The 21,025-nt window shown below is 35.0% G+C and overlaps 3 protein-coding genes across 3 annotated transcripts in view; 1 reads left to right on the top strand and 2 right to left on the bottom strand.

Annotated features, from left to right (window-relative positions):
- The window catches only part of LOC113520725 (histone deacetylase 4), a 115,995-nt gene extending 100,124 nt beyond the window's left edge, over positions 1-15,871 (bottom strand). Inside the window, exons 1-2 of the mRNA XM_052897367.1 lie at positions 15,598-15,871; positions 13,637-13,679 (exon numbers count right to left, since the gene is read on the bottom strand). Of these exons, the coding sequence (XP_052753327.1) occupies positions 13,637-13,670 (34 nt within the window). The 5' untranslated portion in view covers positions 13,671-13,679; positions 15,598-15,871. The remainder of the gene's footprint in view (positions 1-13,636; positions 13,680-15,597) is intronic.
- A 764-nt stretch (positions 15,872-16,635) lies between these two features.
- LOC113520832 (uncharacterized) lies at positions 16,636-18,477 on the top strand. The gene has a single exon (XM_026906241.3). The coding sequence runs from the start codon at positions 16,764-16,766 to the stop codon at positions 17,148-17,150; it is 387 nt and encodes a 128-aa protein (XP_026762042.2). The 5' UTR covers positions 16,636-16,763; the 3' UTR covers positions 17,151-18,477.
- LOC113520831 (transmembrane protein 222) lies at positions 18,468-20,867 on the bottom strand. The gene is made up of 4 exons (XM_026906239.3): positions 20,595-20,867; positions 20,074-20,284; positions 19,640-19,770; positions 18,468-19,365 (listed from the first exon to the last, which is right to left on the bottom strand). Exons 1-4 carry the CDS (start codon positions 20,726-20,728, stop codon positions 19,287-19,289), a joined length of 555 nt encoding a protein of 184 aa, XP_026762040.2. The 5' UTR covers positions 20,729-20,867; the 3' UTR covers positions 18,468-19,286.
- Positions 20,868-21,025: the final 158 nt, after the last annotated feature.

Raw genomic sequence — 21,025 nt, 5'->3', positions numbered from 1 at the left:
TACACTCTTAATCGCCAATGGGAACGACATACTTCGTTCATCCTTTTTTATCTTGTTCATTGTTTTATAAACCTTTAATGTATCTAAAACATGACCTCATAACGTAAAAATGGAAAATGAATTTGCATACATTCCTGAATAGGTATATACAAAATGTTGCAGAGATTTTATTAGTAGTCCCAATACGTCTTTTAGTTTCTTTTTTTTTTCGTATTTTTATTGCTTTGTTTACACTTCAATAGCTTTCCACATATTCACAAAACGATCACAAACAAATTTATTGAAATTTGAACAGACACGCATCACGACTATCGGGTCAATTGCATTAAAATATTTTAGAAATATCGCGGACGTGCACGGAAACTAAAGTGTCTTCATTGTAGTTTATAAGAAACGGGAATTAACCGTGAAGCAGTTGTGTTTGCATGGCTGTTTCGGTTTGAAGGGTGGGATATGGCGTAAATTTACAGGGTACAGAGGAATAACGCCTGATTCCTAAGGAATGGCAACGCATGGGGGGTATCATGGGCGAAACAGTATGCTCTGTAATGTCCATGGTACTGCACATGTCTATAGACGACGGTTACCACTTTCCATCAAGTGGGCCGTCAGCTTGTATGCCATTCTAAGTTGTATAAAAAAAAAAAAAAAATTAACGCGATTATTTATTTATTTAAACTTTATTGTTCAATAAAATGTGGAGGCGATACCAAAGACGGACTTAATACTGTAAGCAATCTCTACTAGTCAACCTTTAGGATGAGCAGAGATACTAGAATTAAGAAAGAAAAAAGAAGAAAAAATATTTATTAGAATAATGTATATTTATATAATTTACCTGAATTATCTCGACGTTTCGACCACGTTTCAGAAAAAAAAAAGCTATTATATTTTACCTAAATGATCGCATTAATCTCCACGGTTTATAAACCATAAAACATACATGTAAGTCTAACAGTTAATATGTCTTTACGGTAGGTAATTGTGAATTATATATGTAAATAAAATAAATACCTATGCTGTTGACTGTAATCCCTGATGGGGTAGTTGAATTTTGAAACTATTTGTCGAATAACACGGTTGTAGAATAACAGTAGTCAACATGTACCTACTATCTAGTAATAACTAATAAATTTTTAATGTTTTAATGTTTATCAAACACAAAGCATGCTGTGGTTGCCTATAAAGGTAGGAACAGTTAGATCTAATCTGCCAGTGTATATTGTATTGAAATGTATCGCTGTATCTTATGTTGGTAATCCTATAAATAAATAATCTAATTACTGAAATCAATTCAAAAAGCAGCAAAGTTAAAACTTCGAGTAACCGATCCGTGAAGCAGTTAACAACTTCACCGACCTTTAACTGGGAAGGGTTACCCTTGCCCTCGGAACTGGTCAGTTACGCACAGCCCGATAAAACAATTCTACCGACAAAGGTCACGGCTGTGACAGGTTGAGTTGGGCAGAGTTCAGAGGGACGCGGATGTGTTTGCGCGATGGACTTCGGAACACAATGGGCGGGTTCACTCTAAATAAACATCTTTGATCTATCTTTGAATAAGAGCATGTCAGCGCGTATTTTTATTTACAGGGCATTTATAAACGTGCTTTTGACATTAACAAATTTTCTATTTATCATATAACGTGATGTTGGGAGCTGTTCTGTTTACAAATTTATAAACATTTGCATAGAGATGATCAGGCAATAGGAGTCGCAAACGATGGAAAGTGGCTAGCTTACAGTGACTCTAATCAATACCTTATTCCAGCCCGATGAAGTCGAGGTTCTTGGATAACAAAAACGGCTATATATTTTAGACCCCTGAACTCACTGGACCTATTCCTATCTCTATAAATTCATCGACGAAATGTTAAGAATTTCATTCCATATAGATATTGTTTCTGGTGAATTCGTCATGATGGACTAAATAAACTGGCTTGACCGTAGATTCGTTTAGATATTTATTAAAAAAATTTTGACCAATAAAATGTAGTACAAAAGGTGGACTTAACGCTATATGCATTCTATACTAGTCAACCTTTAGGATGTGCAAAGATACAATGTCAATATAATATCATACATTCACAGATGTACAGATATAATATTCATCACGACGGGCTAACCTTATTATCTTCATAGCATTATCCCAATTATTATTTGGGGTCGGCGTAATATGTTTTTCACTTCCATTATTCTCTATTCGCAGTAATTTCCGCATCCCCTCCCATTTTGGCCATATCTTGACCTTTTTATTCTCGCCTATCACTCCCCACTTTGTAATCGTATATTTTTAGCGCAAGCGGTTCATTAAAAAAAAAAACTAACTTCATCTTCACTTGTATATCATCTGTCACTGGTACTCCGCCTACCACTTCATTAAATTTTTTTTTATACAACTTAGAATGGCAAACAAGCTGACGGCCCACTTGATGGAAAGTGATAACCGTCGCCTATAGACATGAGCAGTACCATGGACATAACAGAGTATACTCGTTCATAATCGAAGTACTTTTTAAAAATACTCTGTTCCTATAGCTACCTACAGTCTGGTTCTGGCTTCGTTACGACTTTATTATATAAAGATTAAAACGACACGAAGATTAACGAGCCCTTTTGTGAGCTCATCGTTGAGGAGACAGCGCACAATAATAATTCATCATTTATATTACTGGTAAAAACAATCGCTATTGTAAGCGAGCATAATGTTGGCAAATTTGGCCCAGCGTTTCTGGAAAGTGGTGGGGCGGGCAGGGGGAGCGGGCCCGCCACCTGCTCGGGCCACCCCGAGCCCCGAGCGCGGCACGAGGGTCGGCACCACGCTGCGTAGGCGTGTGTTGACAAACGATGTTGCTGAGTCTATTTCTAGCGACCGAGCCGGAGCCCCGCCCACTTCTCGCCTCATCCCCGCCGATCCCCCGCCGCCCACAGCCCCCTCCCAAAAGCGTCCTTGACCTTCCGTATCCAAACAACCGCAGTCACAACAAGCAGACACACTTCCCCGATAATTTGTTTTTCTTGTTTTGTTTGAGTGCGTCCCTTGCCGATTGATTTTGGACTCGCTCCGTTATGTTTCACGGATTCCACGGCACGTACGCTGTGCTTACTAAATATTAACTGGAGAAGACAGATTTGAAGCGATACTGGGCGTGCGAAGGCGGCGAACAATGTAAGTACCGGTTTCCATTATGTTTGGAAAGCGAATTCAAATTTGAATGCTTTTAAAAATTAAAAAAGAAAATTAAGTTAATAAATGGAGCGCAATCTCATTTTTACGTTATTGCTATAGTACAAAAATAAGATTTTGCTACACAAAAATACAACGAATTAAAATAACAATAATACATTTAGGGCCAGATCAAATATAAATTCGATCAATTATAAAAAAATATTGTATTGGCAAAGATAGACTGCACAGCATATAAATGTTTTTTTAAAAACGATCCTATATGCATCTTTTAAGTAGGTAAACAATATACATAAACAAAATTTCAGACCAGGTGGAGGTCGACCTGATAGGGTAATACACCTTATGGGTCAGTTAGACCCCATTACTAACAATCCCTTTCCCCCAGCCACAGGTATTAATGTTAGTCGATTACTAGAAGAGCGCATCATTCGGAAAGTCGACATTTCACAGAGCAGTTTTTGAATCCAACAACAGCGGGGCGAATATACCTTCCTAACTTCTATCACATGGAAATAGGAACTGTTTTATTTTAATGGATTATAAAGAAATGATAACCCCACCTGTTCTATTGATATACACTGGCAAAGCAACACTGAGGGACGATAGGTCAGGTAAAGCAGGTGAATTGACCTATCGTCAAATCAAGAATAAAACAATCACTACGGTTTCCAGGGGAAACCGCTTAGAGGTGGCGACCTCTATATTAATATAATTAATATAAATACTTAATTGAGAGGCAAAAGTTAAATCCAGTAAGTTACCTCTATGTTCCATTTGTCTGCTAGATAGACTGTCATATCTGTCTGTTTACTGTACGGATAATCTGGTAGTATTGTTTTATTATTACCCTATTCCCTTTGGCCGCAACAGAATATCAGTGCTTTGCTCTTTTGAGGGCGAAGCAAGAAACTTAGTTGTGACCATTTTGTATTGCTATGGCACACGCACAAACGAAAAATTGTATTTAGCTTTATGTATTTTTTAAATCATTTATCTCGCTTTTTTTGTATATGTATGTTGTAATTTGTGTGCTGTAAGTAATGCAAATAAATTATCTATCTATCTATATTATTATTTTTTAATTTTTACAAAAAATCACATCTCCCCTCTTAAGGAGAGGAGATGGCAAACTAACCCCCGGCAGAAACACAGTCGGGTTCAGAGCTCCAGGGAGAGAACCCGGCGTACAATGCGGGCAGTATCTAAGAGCACCGATTTCTGCATCTTTCCCGGGAGTGAACCGCCTCGGAATCACAACCGTCTGAGATATTGTTCCAGACTGGTTGGGATAAGACCGTTCACCGACAAAACGATTAGAATGATTTCGGTGGACGTCACCCCCCACATTTCGGTCACCTCGTGAGCCAGGTGTATTATAATAAATAAAAATAATTACTATTATTATTAATCCTAGCTAAAAATGGGGTTGCTAATTAGTAATAGACTAACAATACCTTCTCCCCCAGGGAGGGAACTGTTAGTAATTGGATTATCACCCCTATTGCAAGCTGTATACTCTATCAGGTTGATCTCTACGCGGTCCCTGTTAGAAGTCGGTTTTTTCTTGTGGGTCACAGTCTTTACAGAGATGTCAGTTACGAGGCAGACATCTACCTCGCATACCTATGCCTATATACCCACTGGTGGTTAGCCGCCAATAATCAAAAACCGGCGCAACGCAACGGACATTGTGCGGTCGGCGGCAGCGGCGCACGATACGAAGCGATTGCTATTCATTACTTGGAACTAAATATTGGATCATCGGGAAAACGTCACATCCCACGTTTAGGTTGCATCATGAACATTTTAAAAGGAACATAATTTTTTTTACTAGATGAAAATAAATGCAGGTCAGTTGGCCCACCATGATGAATTCGACAAGAATTAAACATGATAGTTTCCAGAGGAAGCCGCGTGGAGGTTGACCTGAGAGGGTATATTGCTAGTAATTGGGCTATTAGACCTCATTACTAACAATTCCTTTCCCCTTAAAAGGAACCTATTAACATTGCGTCAATTACGACGAAAGGTATCTTATGCTGTAAATTGAGATATGAGTAGACAAGGATTAGAACTATTTAATTAATTATCACACTTTCCATGCAAAGGTTGCCTGGAAGAGATCGCTCTTAGCTATAAGGCCGCCCACTGTTTTCTAAGTGTAATATTTTCTTGTAGTTGTTTGTATTTATAATAAGTTTACTATTGTAATCTTATAGAGAGAATTATAAAGAGGATCTATCTATCTATCTATTTAAACTTTATTGCTCGATAAAATTATATGTACTTACATTTGGCGATTTCAACACCACATGGTGTTCTCTACCATGGGGCAAACAGAGAAATATATTACGTAGGCGGTGCATTATTGAATAGAGGAAAAATAAAGTAATAATTGATATATTCCTATAATATAAATATATAATTAGATTAATATAAATATACACATAATATGTTAAATATATAATAATATGTTGACAATCTGTGTATCAAATTGTATACGATTCCGTGATTGAGTAACAAACGTCATACATATCCAAACATGTTTACAAATCTTTTAATGTAAAAACTACCGGTTTAACTTACGTGTAATTACATCAACAAAGCTCGACTAGTTTCGGAATCAATTCGTGATCCTTAGTCATGAGCGACTGTGACGCGAGCACGGGCCTGACTGCATGCCTCGCCCGCTTAGTGCGAGCTGTAGACGGTTGCGGCATCGTCACAGATAAGAAAGATGGCGTTCGGAACTCTTCGGGTATTAACGGCTGGTCTCAGTCAATCATGACTAGTCGAGCTTCTTCGATCTAATTACACGTAAGTTAAACTAGGGGGTCTATCATGAAATGAAATTCCGAACTTTGGACTCAATTTCGTGTTTATGTTCATTGCCAAATCGACCTAGCTTAAATGGAGCTTATAGGCGACGGTTACCACTTTCCATCAGGTGGGCCGTCAGCTTGTTTGCCATTCTAAGTTGCATAAAAAAACCGCAGACGATGTAGCAGGTAAATGCTAGTTTAGATAAAAATGGGGAGTAGTAGCCCTATTGTTAGCAATACACCCTGTCTGGTCGATCTCTCCGCGGTTCCCCCTGGAAACTATCGTGTTCTATTCCAAGTGAATTCGTCACAATGGGCTAACTGACCTGCCTTTTCATTCTCACCTATCATCTCTCACAGGTGCCCCACCAGCGTATACCGTTAGCGCGGGCGGGGTTACCATTCCGTTATTATCCATTTAAAAAAAAAAACCTTAATAGGTAGTACTAAAATAATTACTATAAACGCTATAAAAACATCTGTGAAGGTCGATCAAAACTAGGGTTGCCATCCGTCCGGGTTTCCCCGAATTGGTCCTAGTTTATTGGGCATCCGGGAGGCGTCCGGGCCGGGCATAATGTAAAGTCTTGAGCGTAATTCTGTTTTGTTAGGTACATTTAAAATAATGATAAAAGAGGACTAAATTTAATCTTAGGGTCTGAAAATAAATAAGAAGGTGATTTATGACATTTTCAAGTGTTTTTTTTTAACTACACTATGTTAAAAAAACAACCTGTTGATATGTCCGGGTTTAGGGCTTTAAAATCCGGCGTTTTCACGCGTCTTGTTCTGGTTGCCAAATTTTAGAAATGGCAACCCTAATCAGTACAATATTTGACGCTGCCGCCGCCGCTCGCGCACGACGCACGGCACACGGTGGGTACGTCGGTAATTACCGTCATTACGACTGACTGTCACAAATAATTTTATTATTACGTACGCACATACTTGCTATGCCTAATTACCAATTGGGCATATAACCATATTTATTTACGTGTGTATATATATGCCGTGTGGCATTTCCGGGGTGAGTACAGCCCACCTGGCCCCCCCAACTTAAATACAGGCGTATTTATAGTGGATATTTCTTTTTTATTTAAAATTTTCAAAAATCCAATCTTAGTTGATTATGGTTTCTTTTTTTATTATATCCGCCGTGAACTGTTCATTGCTGAACATAATCTACGAGGGGTTTTTTCAATAGGGGCCATGCTTGGCAGGCGTGTTGGCAACCACAGTTAAGGTTCGGTGAGTTTCCCGACCATTAAGTTCTTGTAGTCGCCTCCTGCGACACCCACGGAAAAGGAAAAGGTGGTCTGGCCTATACCGGGACCACACATTAAATCTTAGTGGATGCTAACGTAATATTATATTAAATCCATGTTCCAAATTTTAGCTAATTCGACTTGATAATTTTAATTGTATGTTAATATTGATAGTCAGTCAGAACAAATTATTTTACAAGTAAATATAGATTTATACATTTTACAATAAAGTGACAGGCAAACATGCCGTGTGGTCCGGCATAGACTACGCCACTCCTTTCTTTCCTGTGAGTGTCGCAAGAGGCGACTAAGGGAGGGCGAGGGATGGGCTGCAGCGTCCTTCTTAAAACATCTCCAAAGCCTAACTGCGGTTACCAATTCGCTTGCCAAGCGTGGCAACTACTGGAAAACCCCCCAAGGGGAAGGCTTATGTTCAGCAGTGGACAGTTAAAGGCTGATATGACGATAATAAAGTTAGTATCCCTAGAATACATATACATGATTACACCCCAACGTTGTCTACATTACTGGAATGAGTTAATTAAAAAAAAAAAAAAACAATAATACATTTATTACACGAGCACACCTGTAACTGGAAATACAACGGTGAAGGAAGTATTTCACGTGCTTAATTCGCTTTATTAATTCTTTTATTAAGCTTAATTCGTAAAGAAACAGTTTTACGAATTAAGCTAACAAAAGCTAACGAACGCGCTATGCGAACGAAGCCATGAGACAAGCTATTATAATAACATCATCTCACATGAGGTTTGGTGATGTATTAAGAGGGACGCTGCTGCCCATCCTTCGACCGTTAATTTCTCTTAGTTGCCTATTACGACACTTGTGAATGTGTGAATGTGAAAAAGAGTTTTCCGCGCTTAGCCTCTCATTTGGGCCATTGTGCGTATGAGTCGTGGCTAGTGCAGCCAACCTAGCTCCGCCCAAAAGCGCAGAAGCTTCCTGGGTTCTTCACAGGCCTCACGGAGCGCCTCATCGTTCCGAGGATTTCTAAACGTTGATGGGTCACAGCCTCACATTCCAGGATTACGTGAGCAACCGTTTCTTCGGCGTCGAAACAGCCTCGACATAGAGGGCTGTCTGTGGCTCTTATTGTGTATAAATGTTTGTTTAATGGACAATGACCCGTTATTGTCCCTATCATTATTTTGAAGTTTTTCTATCTAGATGTAATAAACGTTTTGATAGTCGTTGATTCAACGTAGGTACGGCCAATTTTGATTGTCTGCAATCAGTAGCCTTTATCCATCTTTGGTTTTGTATGTCAGCGGAAATTTGACGAATCCATATATTCGAAGTTGTGAGAATGGAAGAGGAAGAAGTGGATACGGGTCTACCACCGTCGTTCCTGAGCTAATTATTATGACACTTATGAGAAAGGAGGGGGTGGCCCATTTTATGCCGAGACCACAGGGCATTACTTTAATGTAAAATGATATTAATATAAAATGTTTATGAGAGATTTTGTTGCACGAACGACCACCATACTGCCTTTTACTGTCACGAAGCAGTAATGCGCGCGTTATAGTGTCATTTAGCTATTGCAATCTTTGATAGGTTATTTCTCAGATCACCTCAAACAAGGATCTCATAGATGATAGTACTTACATTCTGTTTTTTTTTTTGTTATATCTATTGCGTTAAAAAGAGGGGAGGGGGGCGAACAAGAGAATTATTTAAAAAGTGTGAAAAGTGAGAACTCAGCCTATCTTACTTAATTGTAAGAGATTTTGTTTCATCACCAACGCTAATACGAGTAGCTAGTAAGAACTACTAGAGAGGGTGTCGCCTTCTGGTGTCGAGAGTTCCTTAAGCATTACTGTTGACATAGCTTATTCAACGACGGCTTTACATGTTCTTCAAAGCTTCTTCGAGCATGAATTAAAAACTATAAGAGGTTTAAGTTGAGATTCTAACTTAAGGATCCTTAGACATTATCCAACTGAATTGACATCACTGCACATTATAAGGCGACATAATTGAAGACGCCAAAACAGTTATGTCAAACCCTGGTCTATAGACGATGGATACCACTTCCCAATAGACCTAAGATTCCGCCAAGTGACAGTGAACAGTTCCGATCGTGTCGGAGGCTGGCGAGACCGCCGACACACGCACCGACGTGGTGCCTACAGCGTAGCCTCCCTGTTCGCGCGATCGATAACAGATGAACTTGCTAGTAGTTTTCCATCGCCCTACTCAGCGAGTTCGCATCGAGCACCCAGATAACTTTGGACAAAAATGGAAAATTACCAACAGTCAAGCATCCATGCTTATTGATAATCTGAATTCAATTACTTTTTTTTTTATTTATTTATATATATATATATATTAAAGAAACACCAACAGCATATTGCATTATAACATATATAACAAACATTACTATAATACAATATTAATGCACACGCCTATTATAGGTATTCACAGCATTCACTTTAACATAGTTATACAGCGCGAGAAAATGAAGTAACAATTATAATGAATTAAATAACACTAGACTACAAATATTTTAAAAGTTGCATTATTAGTTATAGAAATAAACATGTAACCTAAGTTGTGAGCAATATTAGAAAATACGATTATAAGTGAATTCAATTAATAAATATTAATATATATATATATATATATATATTATAATTAGAGTTACTTTTTATTAGATTATTGTACAAAGTATTTCAGCAATTTATTCCTGTAGGAATTCGAACTATCATGCACTATATCAATTTCAGGTAATTTGGCATTAACTTCATTGTTTGACGCACTAATCCTGGTAAAAAGTACTTCTTCTCAATTATTACGATAATTAAATGAATTAATCACAAAATATATTCGTAGGTATACACATAGATAATAATCTGTAACTGGGAATTTTACAGTTTCATTATTATTCTTCATGTAATTTAAGATTTGGACAAAACTTCTATGAGATCAACCTGTAAATCTCTTTTCTTCAGGACAAACGAGTTAATAGAGAGATGGACATCCTGTCCATCTTTGTTATTTGACTTATATTAACTATCTTTGTCCTTTCAAATGAAAAAAGAATTTTCCAAATCGGTTTACAACTGACGGAGTTATGAGGTGACAAAAACATAAAAAAAAAACAAATTGAGGATCTACTTTATTTGAAGGCTGTTGATTACATATTTACTTTAATCGTGTCAAAATCTGTATAGGATAAACACGGAAATAAACCCTATTGATTGTACCGAGCGAATTAACCAACCATACGATCCGTCTGAAGGTATACCGTCGTCCTTCTTTGTTGCCGACCCTTGTGGCAAGATCTGCAGTCACTGCTGTAGTATATTATGTTCACGTACTGGCCACTAATAATTTCGTAAATACTGGCCGGTGACAATTTGTTCTATTTATTCTTTCAATGAATAAATTAGTGTTTAACCAACTCGCTTGCGTATCACTACAACTGCCAAATATAATCCTTAAGGGATCCCCCTTTGGATGGATTGTTAAAAATGGGGATTAGTAGCGCCCATCGTTAGCAATACACCCTGTCAGGTCGACCTCATCGCGGTTCCCCCTGGAAACTATCGTGTTCTATTTCAAATGAATTCATCACGATAGGCTAAGTGACCCGCCTTTTCATTCTCACCTATCATCTCTCACTGGTGCCCCAACAGCGTAAACTGTTAGCGCAAGCGGGGATATAAATCCATTATTATGCATTTAAAATATAATCCTCAAAGTTGAACACAGTTTGTATGTAAACTGTAAAACCCCCAATATGTGAGATCAACTTACACTTAATAGATTTTACAAACTCAAATATTTTTTTTTTTTTAGATTTAGATATATATTTATTTATCTAATCATAGATTCATAGTATCACAATAGATACGTCATAGTGGCAACAAGTAAAGCCTAGAATCCATAACAGCATTATTGCATGGTTGCCATCCACAACACTGAACATCGAACCTGAGGACCATCTACCGAGAAAGGGCTGCTAATCAGGCCCAGAGGGAAGAGAACCCGCGGGCTCCGTTGTACGCGGCACTCGCGGTGGACGGGGCGGCGGCGGGCAGGGGCTGCAGCGCTGGACGGGCGGCGTAGGGCGGCAGGGCTGCTGCTATTTATATAAAATCGATATGTGCGCGGCCGTGGCCTTGGGCGCATCGATCGAGACAGACGGGGCGTGGAAGACGAGCCCCCGACAACTTCCAGCGTGCACAGTACGACCGGTTCTCGGTAACAATAATATGGGCATCTCATGCAGTTGTACGCACTGTGTTGCATACATATACATACGAAAATTGTGTAAACAGTCGCCAACGGACTGTACAGCTCAAAGTTAATGATGTCCAGAGCATAGAATGTGCACATATAAGATTTATAAAAAACAAGTTGCATAACAAAACAAAAAATAAAATAACAAAGCGAAACACGTATTACAGACATGTTTGGCGCCGGTGGACTTTCATTTTTGATTTCCGGCTACCTGTCGCCTATGCTGATATAAAATATAAAAAGAAAAAAAAAATGAATTCCACAAAAAACCTACTTAATTTTTTTTTTTTATACAACTTACAATGGCAAACAAGCTGACGGCCCACCTGATGGAAAGTGGTAACCGTCGCCTATAGACATGAGCAGTACCATGCACATAACAGAGTATACTGTTTCGCCCATGATACCCCCCATGCGTTGCCATTCCTGAGGACTCGGATGTTATCCCTCTGTACCCTGTAAATTTACGCCATATCCCACGCTTCAAACCGAAACACAACTGCTTCACGGTTGAAATGTTCAATTGTAGCAAAACCAGTTATTTTAATTTTCAAAACGAAGCTACTGAATTGATTTTCATAAAATTGCTATAGGACCAATCTATAACTATACCTTTTTAGATGAAAAAAGAATTTTGAAATCAGTTTATGACTGGAGTTATGAGTTCTGTTTAAAGTCAATTGTCAGTAAATACACATAATATTCCTTCATATAATAATATGTAAGTGCCACAGAATCACAGCAATAGTGTGGCCCTTGAGTTTTTTTTTATTGGATGATAATGGAATGGTAACCCCGCCAGCACTATCTGTTAATACTGGCGGAGTGCAAGTGACTTGTGAAGATGAGGATAAAACCTGATCAATTAATCCATAACGACGAAGTCTAAAAGAATTAATCACGACGATTTCCAGAGGGAACCGCGTAGAGGTCAACCTATCAGGGTATATTGCTAGCAATGGTGACTAATGAACCCATTACTAAAAACCCCTCTCCGCCGGCCCTTAAGTTGGGATACTCCATGTTACGAGAAACCAATATCTGGGGACACAACCCAGAACATCCAAATCCGAGCCAATGCAGAAAAATTCGTGTCCTAAATTAGCCCGACAGATAATTGAATCTGGGACTTCATTTACGAAAACCCGTTTGCTGGAAGAGAACTCTTACAGAGTTAAGCTCGCCTATTGTACACCTTTATTTTATATATATTATATGTCATAATTTTTTGTGTACAATAAAGAATAAATAAATAAATAAAACCCACTTGCTCAGCACTGCACCACAAAGGTTGTTAAAATAATCAGAAATAAATTTTATATTCAAATATTTTATTTAAAACTAACGGAAGGTCAACCCAGCCAATGGAAACTGATAACTATCCCTTATAGAAGGTGAAATCAAGATCATTAGCAGCCTTCTTAACAGAATGTTCTAAAAAACACTGAATATTTTCCCCAAAGATACATTACCAGATATTACCAGAAGGAGACTTTGTACAAAAGTCGATTGCTTGGGTACTTCTGTCCCATTTGTGTTTCAACTGTAAAGCAGTTGTGTTTGCATGGCTGTGTTTCGGTTTGAAGGGTGGGCATGGCATATGGCATGAATTTACTGGGTACAGAGCTAAATCCTCAGTCATCCTATATCATCCTATCCATCCTATATAATCCTAAATCATCCTATATTCATATGCCATTTAGTTGTTAATTTAATTGGTATTTCCAAAATCCATACATAATAGTAGTGGGTATAAATTCTTAAAGTTATTTGCGGTGGTCATCACCTTCTTTCTACTTCTGTTTGTTATGCTACTGGGAATGATCTTAGTAACATAACAACCAGTATGATTATTAGTATCAGTAGTAGGAAATTCATATTTTCTATACTATGATAATGGTACCATTTAGTGATAAAAAATTTTAGTAGCAGAACAAGGCCTCAGATGTAGTTCGCAGGATAACAACTTCATTGACATTAAATTTGAAAAAAAAATACACATCAAAACAGTTTATAAAATATGTTGAGTATAAAAACAGATTGAAATAAACAAATATAAATTATATCAATTATACAATTTAATAACATACCTGAACTGTGTGAAGAGTTGCAATCATCGGACATCTTTGTTTTCTGAAAAACAATATATAGCAATAAGTACCTACTAAAGGCACAATTTATAATCAATGTTTTATTTTATTTACTACTGCATTATAAAACATACTTAATGCAATCAAATTATAAAAGTTAAAATCAGCTACTTAGCTGAACAGATACAAATGAAATTTAGTACTGGCTATATTTCAGAATGAATTAGTAATTTTTTTTTTATGCAACTTAGAATGGCAAACAAGCTGACAGTCCACCTGATGGAAAGTGGTAACCGTCGCCTATAGACATGAGCAGTACCATGGACATAACAGAGTATACTGTTTCGCCCATGATACCCCCATGTGTTGCCATTCCTGAGGACTCAGGTGTTATTCCTCTGTACCCAGTAAATTCACGCCATATCCCACCCTTCAAACCGAAACACAGCCATGCAAACATAACTGCTTCACGGTTGAAACACGAATAGGACAGAAGTACCCAAGCAATCGACTTTTGTACAAAGTCTCCCCCATGCACAACGGCCCAAATGAGAGGCTAAGTGCGGAAAACAGAGTCTTTCTTACATTACAAAGTCTCCCCCTGGTGATACATATGGTATATACATCATACCAATCCAATACAAAGCTGTAGCACATGAATAGTATAAAATAATTATATCCCAAATAGATACAATTACCATTTTCAATATTATATTTCCATATGATAAATAGAAAGATAAATGAATCTTTTACATTAGCTTTAATAAGTAAATTTTTGATTCCCACATTTCTTTAATTTAGAAATCTATAATTTTATTAAATTTTAGTAAATAATCTATTATTGGCTGATAACATAACTTTCTGTGGGTAAAAGAATTTCTAAAATTGATTAACTTTTGAGTCTATTCATTACATATAAACACCTCAGTATAAGTATAGATATGGTATGAGTATGGGTTTTTGTCTGTTTTCACAATGTCCTCTACTCAAACTTTGTCTAGGATAGATTGTTTAATAATAAGGCCACCTTTCATGTCACTTCACTGTGTATCATTTATTGTATTTCTTAATTTTGTAATTCATGCAATGAAGTATAAATAAATAAACAAGACAATATGAATGGATAGTATGATGATGTGTGTAAAAGAGTAGCGAGTCCAAATATGACAACTGATGAATATTAGAAGATGAAAACTACAAATATTTATTTCATGGCTAATGTAGCGACTCATTCCGCTATCTCCTTTTTTTACCAACAATTTTTACATCAACATAATATTAAGACTCTTTTTCGTTTGCATAATTTAGAAACATTGTGACATTTAAGTTTTAGTTTATCTTACATTAATCTTTCTGTCTTTACGAATCCTACCTAATGTAAAATATTAAATACTGATTAAATGTTATTGTCGATTGCTGTTCATTAGTTTCCTTCTGTCTTTCAACTGCAAGATAAATAGAATTTTTCTGCAAGCAAGGTTAGTGTCTGAATGCAATAGATGTCCTTAGTCACTACAGGTAACATAAATCATAATACATGTTACAAATATAATATATGTTACAATATATTATATTTATGATATAGTTTTTTTTTAATTAATGAAGACTGTGCTTGGACCATTTAATATAATAACAATAATTCTGTGTGATAGTTTGGATATCTGATATTTTAAAAATATAGCCATCACAACAAAATGTGTAAATATACAGAAAATTAATCATTACTATCAATAATTTATTTTGTAATTACTTTTAAATATATTTTAATTGTATCTTATTGAAGCACAAATACAAGATCAATGAAAGTTTGAAAATACCGCGTTTTCTAAGCAACACAACAACAACAATAAACAATGATAATATAAGTGATAAATGTTAATTCTTTTTTTTTATTTCGGTGCAAATAAACAAAGAACACGTTTTTTCAATACACGAATATAAGATACTTGGAAAATACTCACACGGCAGTTGGACTTCCACAGCTGGTGTATGGTACTCCGACACCCTGAGAGACCGTAACAGTTCAACACACACAAATAATCACATTTTAAACGACATTAAACAATGAAAACAACATTTTAAACAATATTTATGTAAACTTAAAATAATATTTCTTACAAAAGAGATAAAACGTATGTTTTGATGAGAATTTCACGATATTACGATATTAATTTCTATGTTGTTCTTGTATTTCATTTGATCAATTTAAGGAATGAAAAAATTCGTAATTTTGATTGGCTAATAAGATTCTGATTTGAACAAGACAAAAATTCTACCAATACTAGAATCGAGATTCTTTTGCTGTGAACTGTCATGTATGTCAAATGTGTTTCACAGATAATTATAATAAACCATAGATGAAGTAGTATATAATTATTAAGTTATTTCAGAGTTGGCACTGTATTTATACAAACGAAACAGGAATATCTATGCGATCACCTAGAAGTATCAACTCAATAAAATAAATATTGAATGGATATTGTGCAATTATTTAGAATATGCTTCCATTCAAATCACTAATTAATTATATAAGTAGTATATCAAAATGAGTGAACTAAACATATATTTTTGTTTTATTGTAAATATTTATAATGAAACTCGAAAAAAGTGTATTATGTGATCTTTTATCATTATTATCATATCAGTCTTTAACTGTACATTGCTAAACATAAGCTTACCCTTTTGGGGATTTTGCCAGTAGTTGCCACGCATGGCAGGAGGATTGGCAACCGCAGTTAGACTTTGGAATAGTTTTAAGAAAGACGCTGCTGCACATCTTTAGTCTTCTCTTAGTCGCCTCTTACGACACCCACGGGAAATGAAGGCATAGCCTATTCTGTGTCGGGACCACACGATTTTTTATAATAATAATTAATATAGACATTTTAGATATAGGTATCATATATCAAAGGTACGTCGACATGATAAATTATATTAATTTATTGGTTTCGTGGCTATAAGGCCAGCTTATAATGTAATGATAACTTACTCTGTAATGTCTTATGCCAAAAAATGAATATTGTCATTGTCAGTAAATTTTCATGTCGTCTGTTCATTCTCAAATATTTGTTTGAGTTTTATTCTCAGATTGTTTTTCAATTATAACTTTTATGCACTATTAATCGAAATGTTTTCGTCGATATTTGGTAGACGAAAATCACCAGTTGAAGACGTAACGCCTCCTATTCCTGGGCCCAAAACAGATGACTTTGTTATAGTTGACCCAACATCTCCTGGTGGTAGTTTGTATCCAAGTGTGAGCGGTGGCTCTGTACCAGTGGTGTCTCCTAAAAGACCAGCACCTCCAGCTCCAAAGAAGATAGCAGATCAAAGTTTCCATTATTTGCAAGGCGTACCTTTCTCTTTATGTCGTGAATTACAAATGGCTTCGAATAAAGACACCTTTGCAGCGCAAATTGCAGATCAATTGGCATTCTTGACAAATAAAGTGAATCTGAACAGTTATGAATACGAATTTTCACTTGAAAGAAGTGTGCTAAAAGAATTAGAATAATGAATGTGATTGTGTACTATGATTGGTGTTTGAAATACTTGTAAATAAGGACTGTACTTTACGTATGACTCATCTCTATAATAATCCTTTGAAATATTTACTCAATCTATTTTTTTTATATTTGCCACAACTAGTTATATATTTTGGCATGTCTGAATGAAATAAGAACTTTCTGAATGAAATAATTGTTTCATATAATCAAAAAGTTAAAATTTTTTTTTTTTTTATTTTATTTTAGCTGTATTTTAACAGTGTTATGACTAAATTTGTTATGCTTGTTGAGATTGTTTATTGTGTCAAGTATAGAAGAACAGATTGTTAATAAAATATTATTTAATGAAAGCTAAAGTATCACTTTTGTATTTATTTGTATTGGTTTAACTCACATGATAAATTTGGGGTTACCTGACTAATTACACAATCAATAGGCGCCCTTATTTATGAAATGGGTTTGAGGCTCAAATTTCTTGAATTATTGCCAATATGGAAGTAAGTCTTAATTTATATGATAGTTATATATTGTTTAATTCCTCTATATTATTTTGTAATAATGTATAACAGAAATTCTTCAATCATTTTGAATAGCTCAAGTGATAAAAACATTTAAATTTCATTGATTAATATTTCCACATAATATTATTTTGCAATATCAATATTTCATTATAACTATTACCTATATCACATATATTTATTTGTTTACAATAATTACAACTATGCGTTTCTCTACACAAACATACAATAGCTTTTTAATGAGAGTGCTGTTCGATTAGTATAAATGTTTTATTGTGTTATTCCAGTAAGGTGCATACAATTAATGATTACACCATTTCATTTTCACAATATTAGTAGAGAGCAATATTGCTGGTTTGACTGGTTAGAAAAATAAATAAAATTAGCATTGGAGATGTTTATTATAGTGTTATCAATATTAAGTCTATAGATTCTTTTATTAAAAAAAAAACTTGCATTAATACATATAATACATACCCACATCATCTAACTTGATTATAAAAATCAATCTCAAAATATTGTTATAGAGTGTACCACTATAACAGTACATTTGATACAGCATTATTTTTGTTTATACTACCATACAAATTACAAATGTGAATCTTATAATGTGTATTTTAGGTATAAAGACACAACAGTGCCTCTTGTTGTAAACATAATTAGATAAAAATAATGAACTTTTGCTGTAAGTAGAAAGATATGTATAAATAGTTATGGCCATTTCAATATATAGCTTGATTACTTACAGCAAGAATTTTATCTTGTATATAAAAAGTCTTTAAAATGGAATGTAAATAAAAAATAAAATAGAGAATAATTGTTTTTATTTAAAATCCATCCACTTACACTAACACCAGGTCATATAAACAATGAAGTCAATAAAAACCCTATTCTATCCTATAGGTATACAAAGCAGTGGACCATCAACACTTATAGATTCATAAACAAATTATATCATGATTTTAAAATGGAAGTATTTTTTATAACTGACAGTAGAACCATGGGCAATATTAATTGAAGAATTTATTAGAATGGAGTAGGATATAGACTGTTTATCCTGGTCACACACACAAGTAAAAGCTAGTATTAATAAATAAAATACTTATTAGGTACACATAATTCAAGAATTGAGTATTGAAAAGTGACATCTCTATATAGTATAAAAGAAGTGTCTGTCTGCATCTATTATTTTGCTTATTTCTTCTAATCCACACGATTGTTTTTGATAAGGGTCACCATCATTTAAGAAGACTTGTATGTACAACACATCCTAATTCACACCCATGCAAAGCAGAGGCGAGGTACCAATTATTGGGATAATTTATAAATTAATATATCAATTAAAAAATAGATTAAGTATATACAATGTCAGGTCACTAACACACATTCTGTTACAAAATAGAAGGCATAGAAAATGCAATAATCAGTTCAATACCATTACACGTACAACCATCACTTCTAAAAATATAATGGTGATTTAAAAGTCATTTACAACAAACATACGTGTTTAAACTAATCTACTTGGCCTCTCTCCATTTATTTTCCTTCCAACTGTCATCAATATTCATAACCAGCACCAGCGTAACACCAAATTCACACGGTCACATCCAAATCACCAAAATAGTATTATGTGAGTGCTGTGAGTCCACAGATAAATGCAACTATTATCAAGAATGGTACCCATGTCTTGAGGAATGCTCCAAAGCTGTAAAAAAAGGTATAATGTAAACAAGCACTAAAATTATGGCATATCAATTCTATTCATGTTATATATTTAAGAATGTGTATGATGTTACATAAACAAGCTATGTAAAAAACTTTAGATAAAATATTATAAATAAACTGTAATTATTTACTATCTAAATTTTAATTCATAGATGAGTGGCCAATTGATATTTTTAAAGTGAATGATAGTGTGATACCATGTGTAATTTATTATTATTACTTAATTATAATACTAAACTAAATGTAAATATTACCTGACATATTTTGAATATGGCAACATGTAGAAGGCCAGTTTGACCATATTCCAGTTTTTACATCCATTATAATTCATAATATTTAAAGCGGTTGCTACATGGGAATGACAGTTGTCATAAAATATTATGTGCTGAAACAAAAACCTATTGTTAATATAGAAGCAGAAAATTAATATCTCCAATACACATATGATAACAACAAAAAAATTATAAAAAAAGATAAAACTTGTATCAAAATTGAATCATGTATGTGCTGTAGCAATTAAAATATATAATTTTAATAAGCTATAATAATAAAAACAACAGGCTGTATAGTCAATCAACTATTTCCTTAGCTATCTAAAGACAGATAAAAAAATTAGGAAAAAAAATTAATACAATAAGATTACATTTCAGTATATAGATTTGTTCCCAAATATTGCCCATATACATACCATTCTTTTCTTATATATCTCTGAGGCTTCTGCCACAGCAGCATCCCATCCGGCCTGTCCATTGGCTGCTTTCTGTGGTGACAGTTGCCAGTATTTTGTGGGATTTCCAAATGCCATCAAATCCTCAGATACAAAGTAAGGGCCAGCAAAGTCTCTTATAACACCATTAGACATGCAAATGCCCACGTGACCAAGGAATGGGAATATCCATCTAAACATCAAACCAAACAGAAACAAATAAGTAGAAATTAAAAGGTGGCTAGCTGGTCTTATGGTCTTTAAATTGAGCTATGACGAGAAGATAGACAATAAATCCTTATGTAACTCTCATCTAGATACGTAAAAAATAATAAAAATTATTCATGGATTAAAATAATTTAGAATCAACCCCAGTCGTTTAGTAATGATATCAATTAAAACCGCCCCTAGGCGTATACACTGATTCAACGATTGAAAAATCTGTTGTTAGATAAATTGAAAATTGCCATTAATGATACTATATAAGTAAAGGGAAAACTTACGTTAAAACTGGAATAGGAGTCCAAACTATACAGTAGGGATATCTACTACGATCATGGTCTATAGGATCCATAAGAACGGCTTGTTCAGTATCTCGGATGTCAATTGGGCTAGCTGGACTCTGATCTCCATTCATAATTGATCATGCAATTGAGAACAATATTAAAATTTATTTCATAATCATATAAAAGACAAAAACAAAATATTGTTTTTTAATTTATATATTTATACATATCATTGAATTATTTGACTAATGTCAAAGTCGTCAAATTGACATTGGTAACATTATTTGACAATCTAATCCATAGCTATTCTGGTCTTGTCTATGATGTCGACAATAGAACATAGATTTTGTAATTCCTTATTCTTAGCAATCGAATCGTTGGTATTTAGCTGGAAATATCAGCTTATATTTCCGTTGTAGAAGAAAATA

This window comes from Galleria mellonella, unplaced genomic scaffold (assembly GCF_026898425.1).
Source record: "Galleria mellonella isolate WM207_F2 unplaced genomic scaffold, CSIRO_AGI_GalMel_v1 utg36, whole genome shotgun sequence".
NCBI lineage: Eukaryota > Metazoa > Arthropoda > Insecta > Lepidoptera > Pyralidae > Galleria > Galleria mellonella.
This window is presented reverse-complemented; position numbering and strand designations above follow the sequence as displayed.

Bases quoted from the DNA above. Each gene is read 5' to 3' on its own strand.
- LOC113520832 (XM_026906241.3), top strand. From the start codon at position 16,764: ATGTTTTCGTCGATATTTGGTAGACGAAAATCACCAGTTGAAGACGTA.
- LOC113520831 (XM_026906239.3), bottom strand. From the start codon at position 20,728: ATGAATGGAGATCAGAGTCCAGCTAGCCCAATTGACATCCGAGATACT. The intron at 19,771-20,073 runs GTATGTATATGG...TTTTTGTTTCAG, and splicing joins AGATATATAAGAAAAGAATG to CACATAATATTTTATGACAA. The intron at 19,366-19,639 runs GTAATATTTACA...CTTTTTTTACAG, and splicing joins CCATATTCAAAATATGTCAG to CTTTGGAGCATTCCTCAAGA.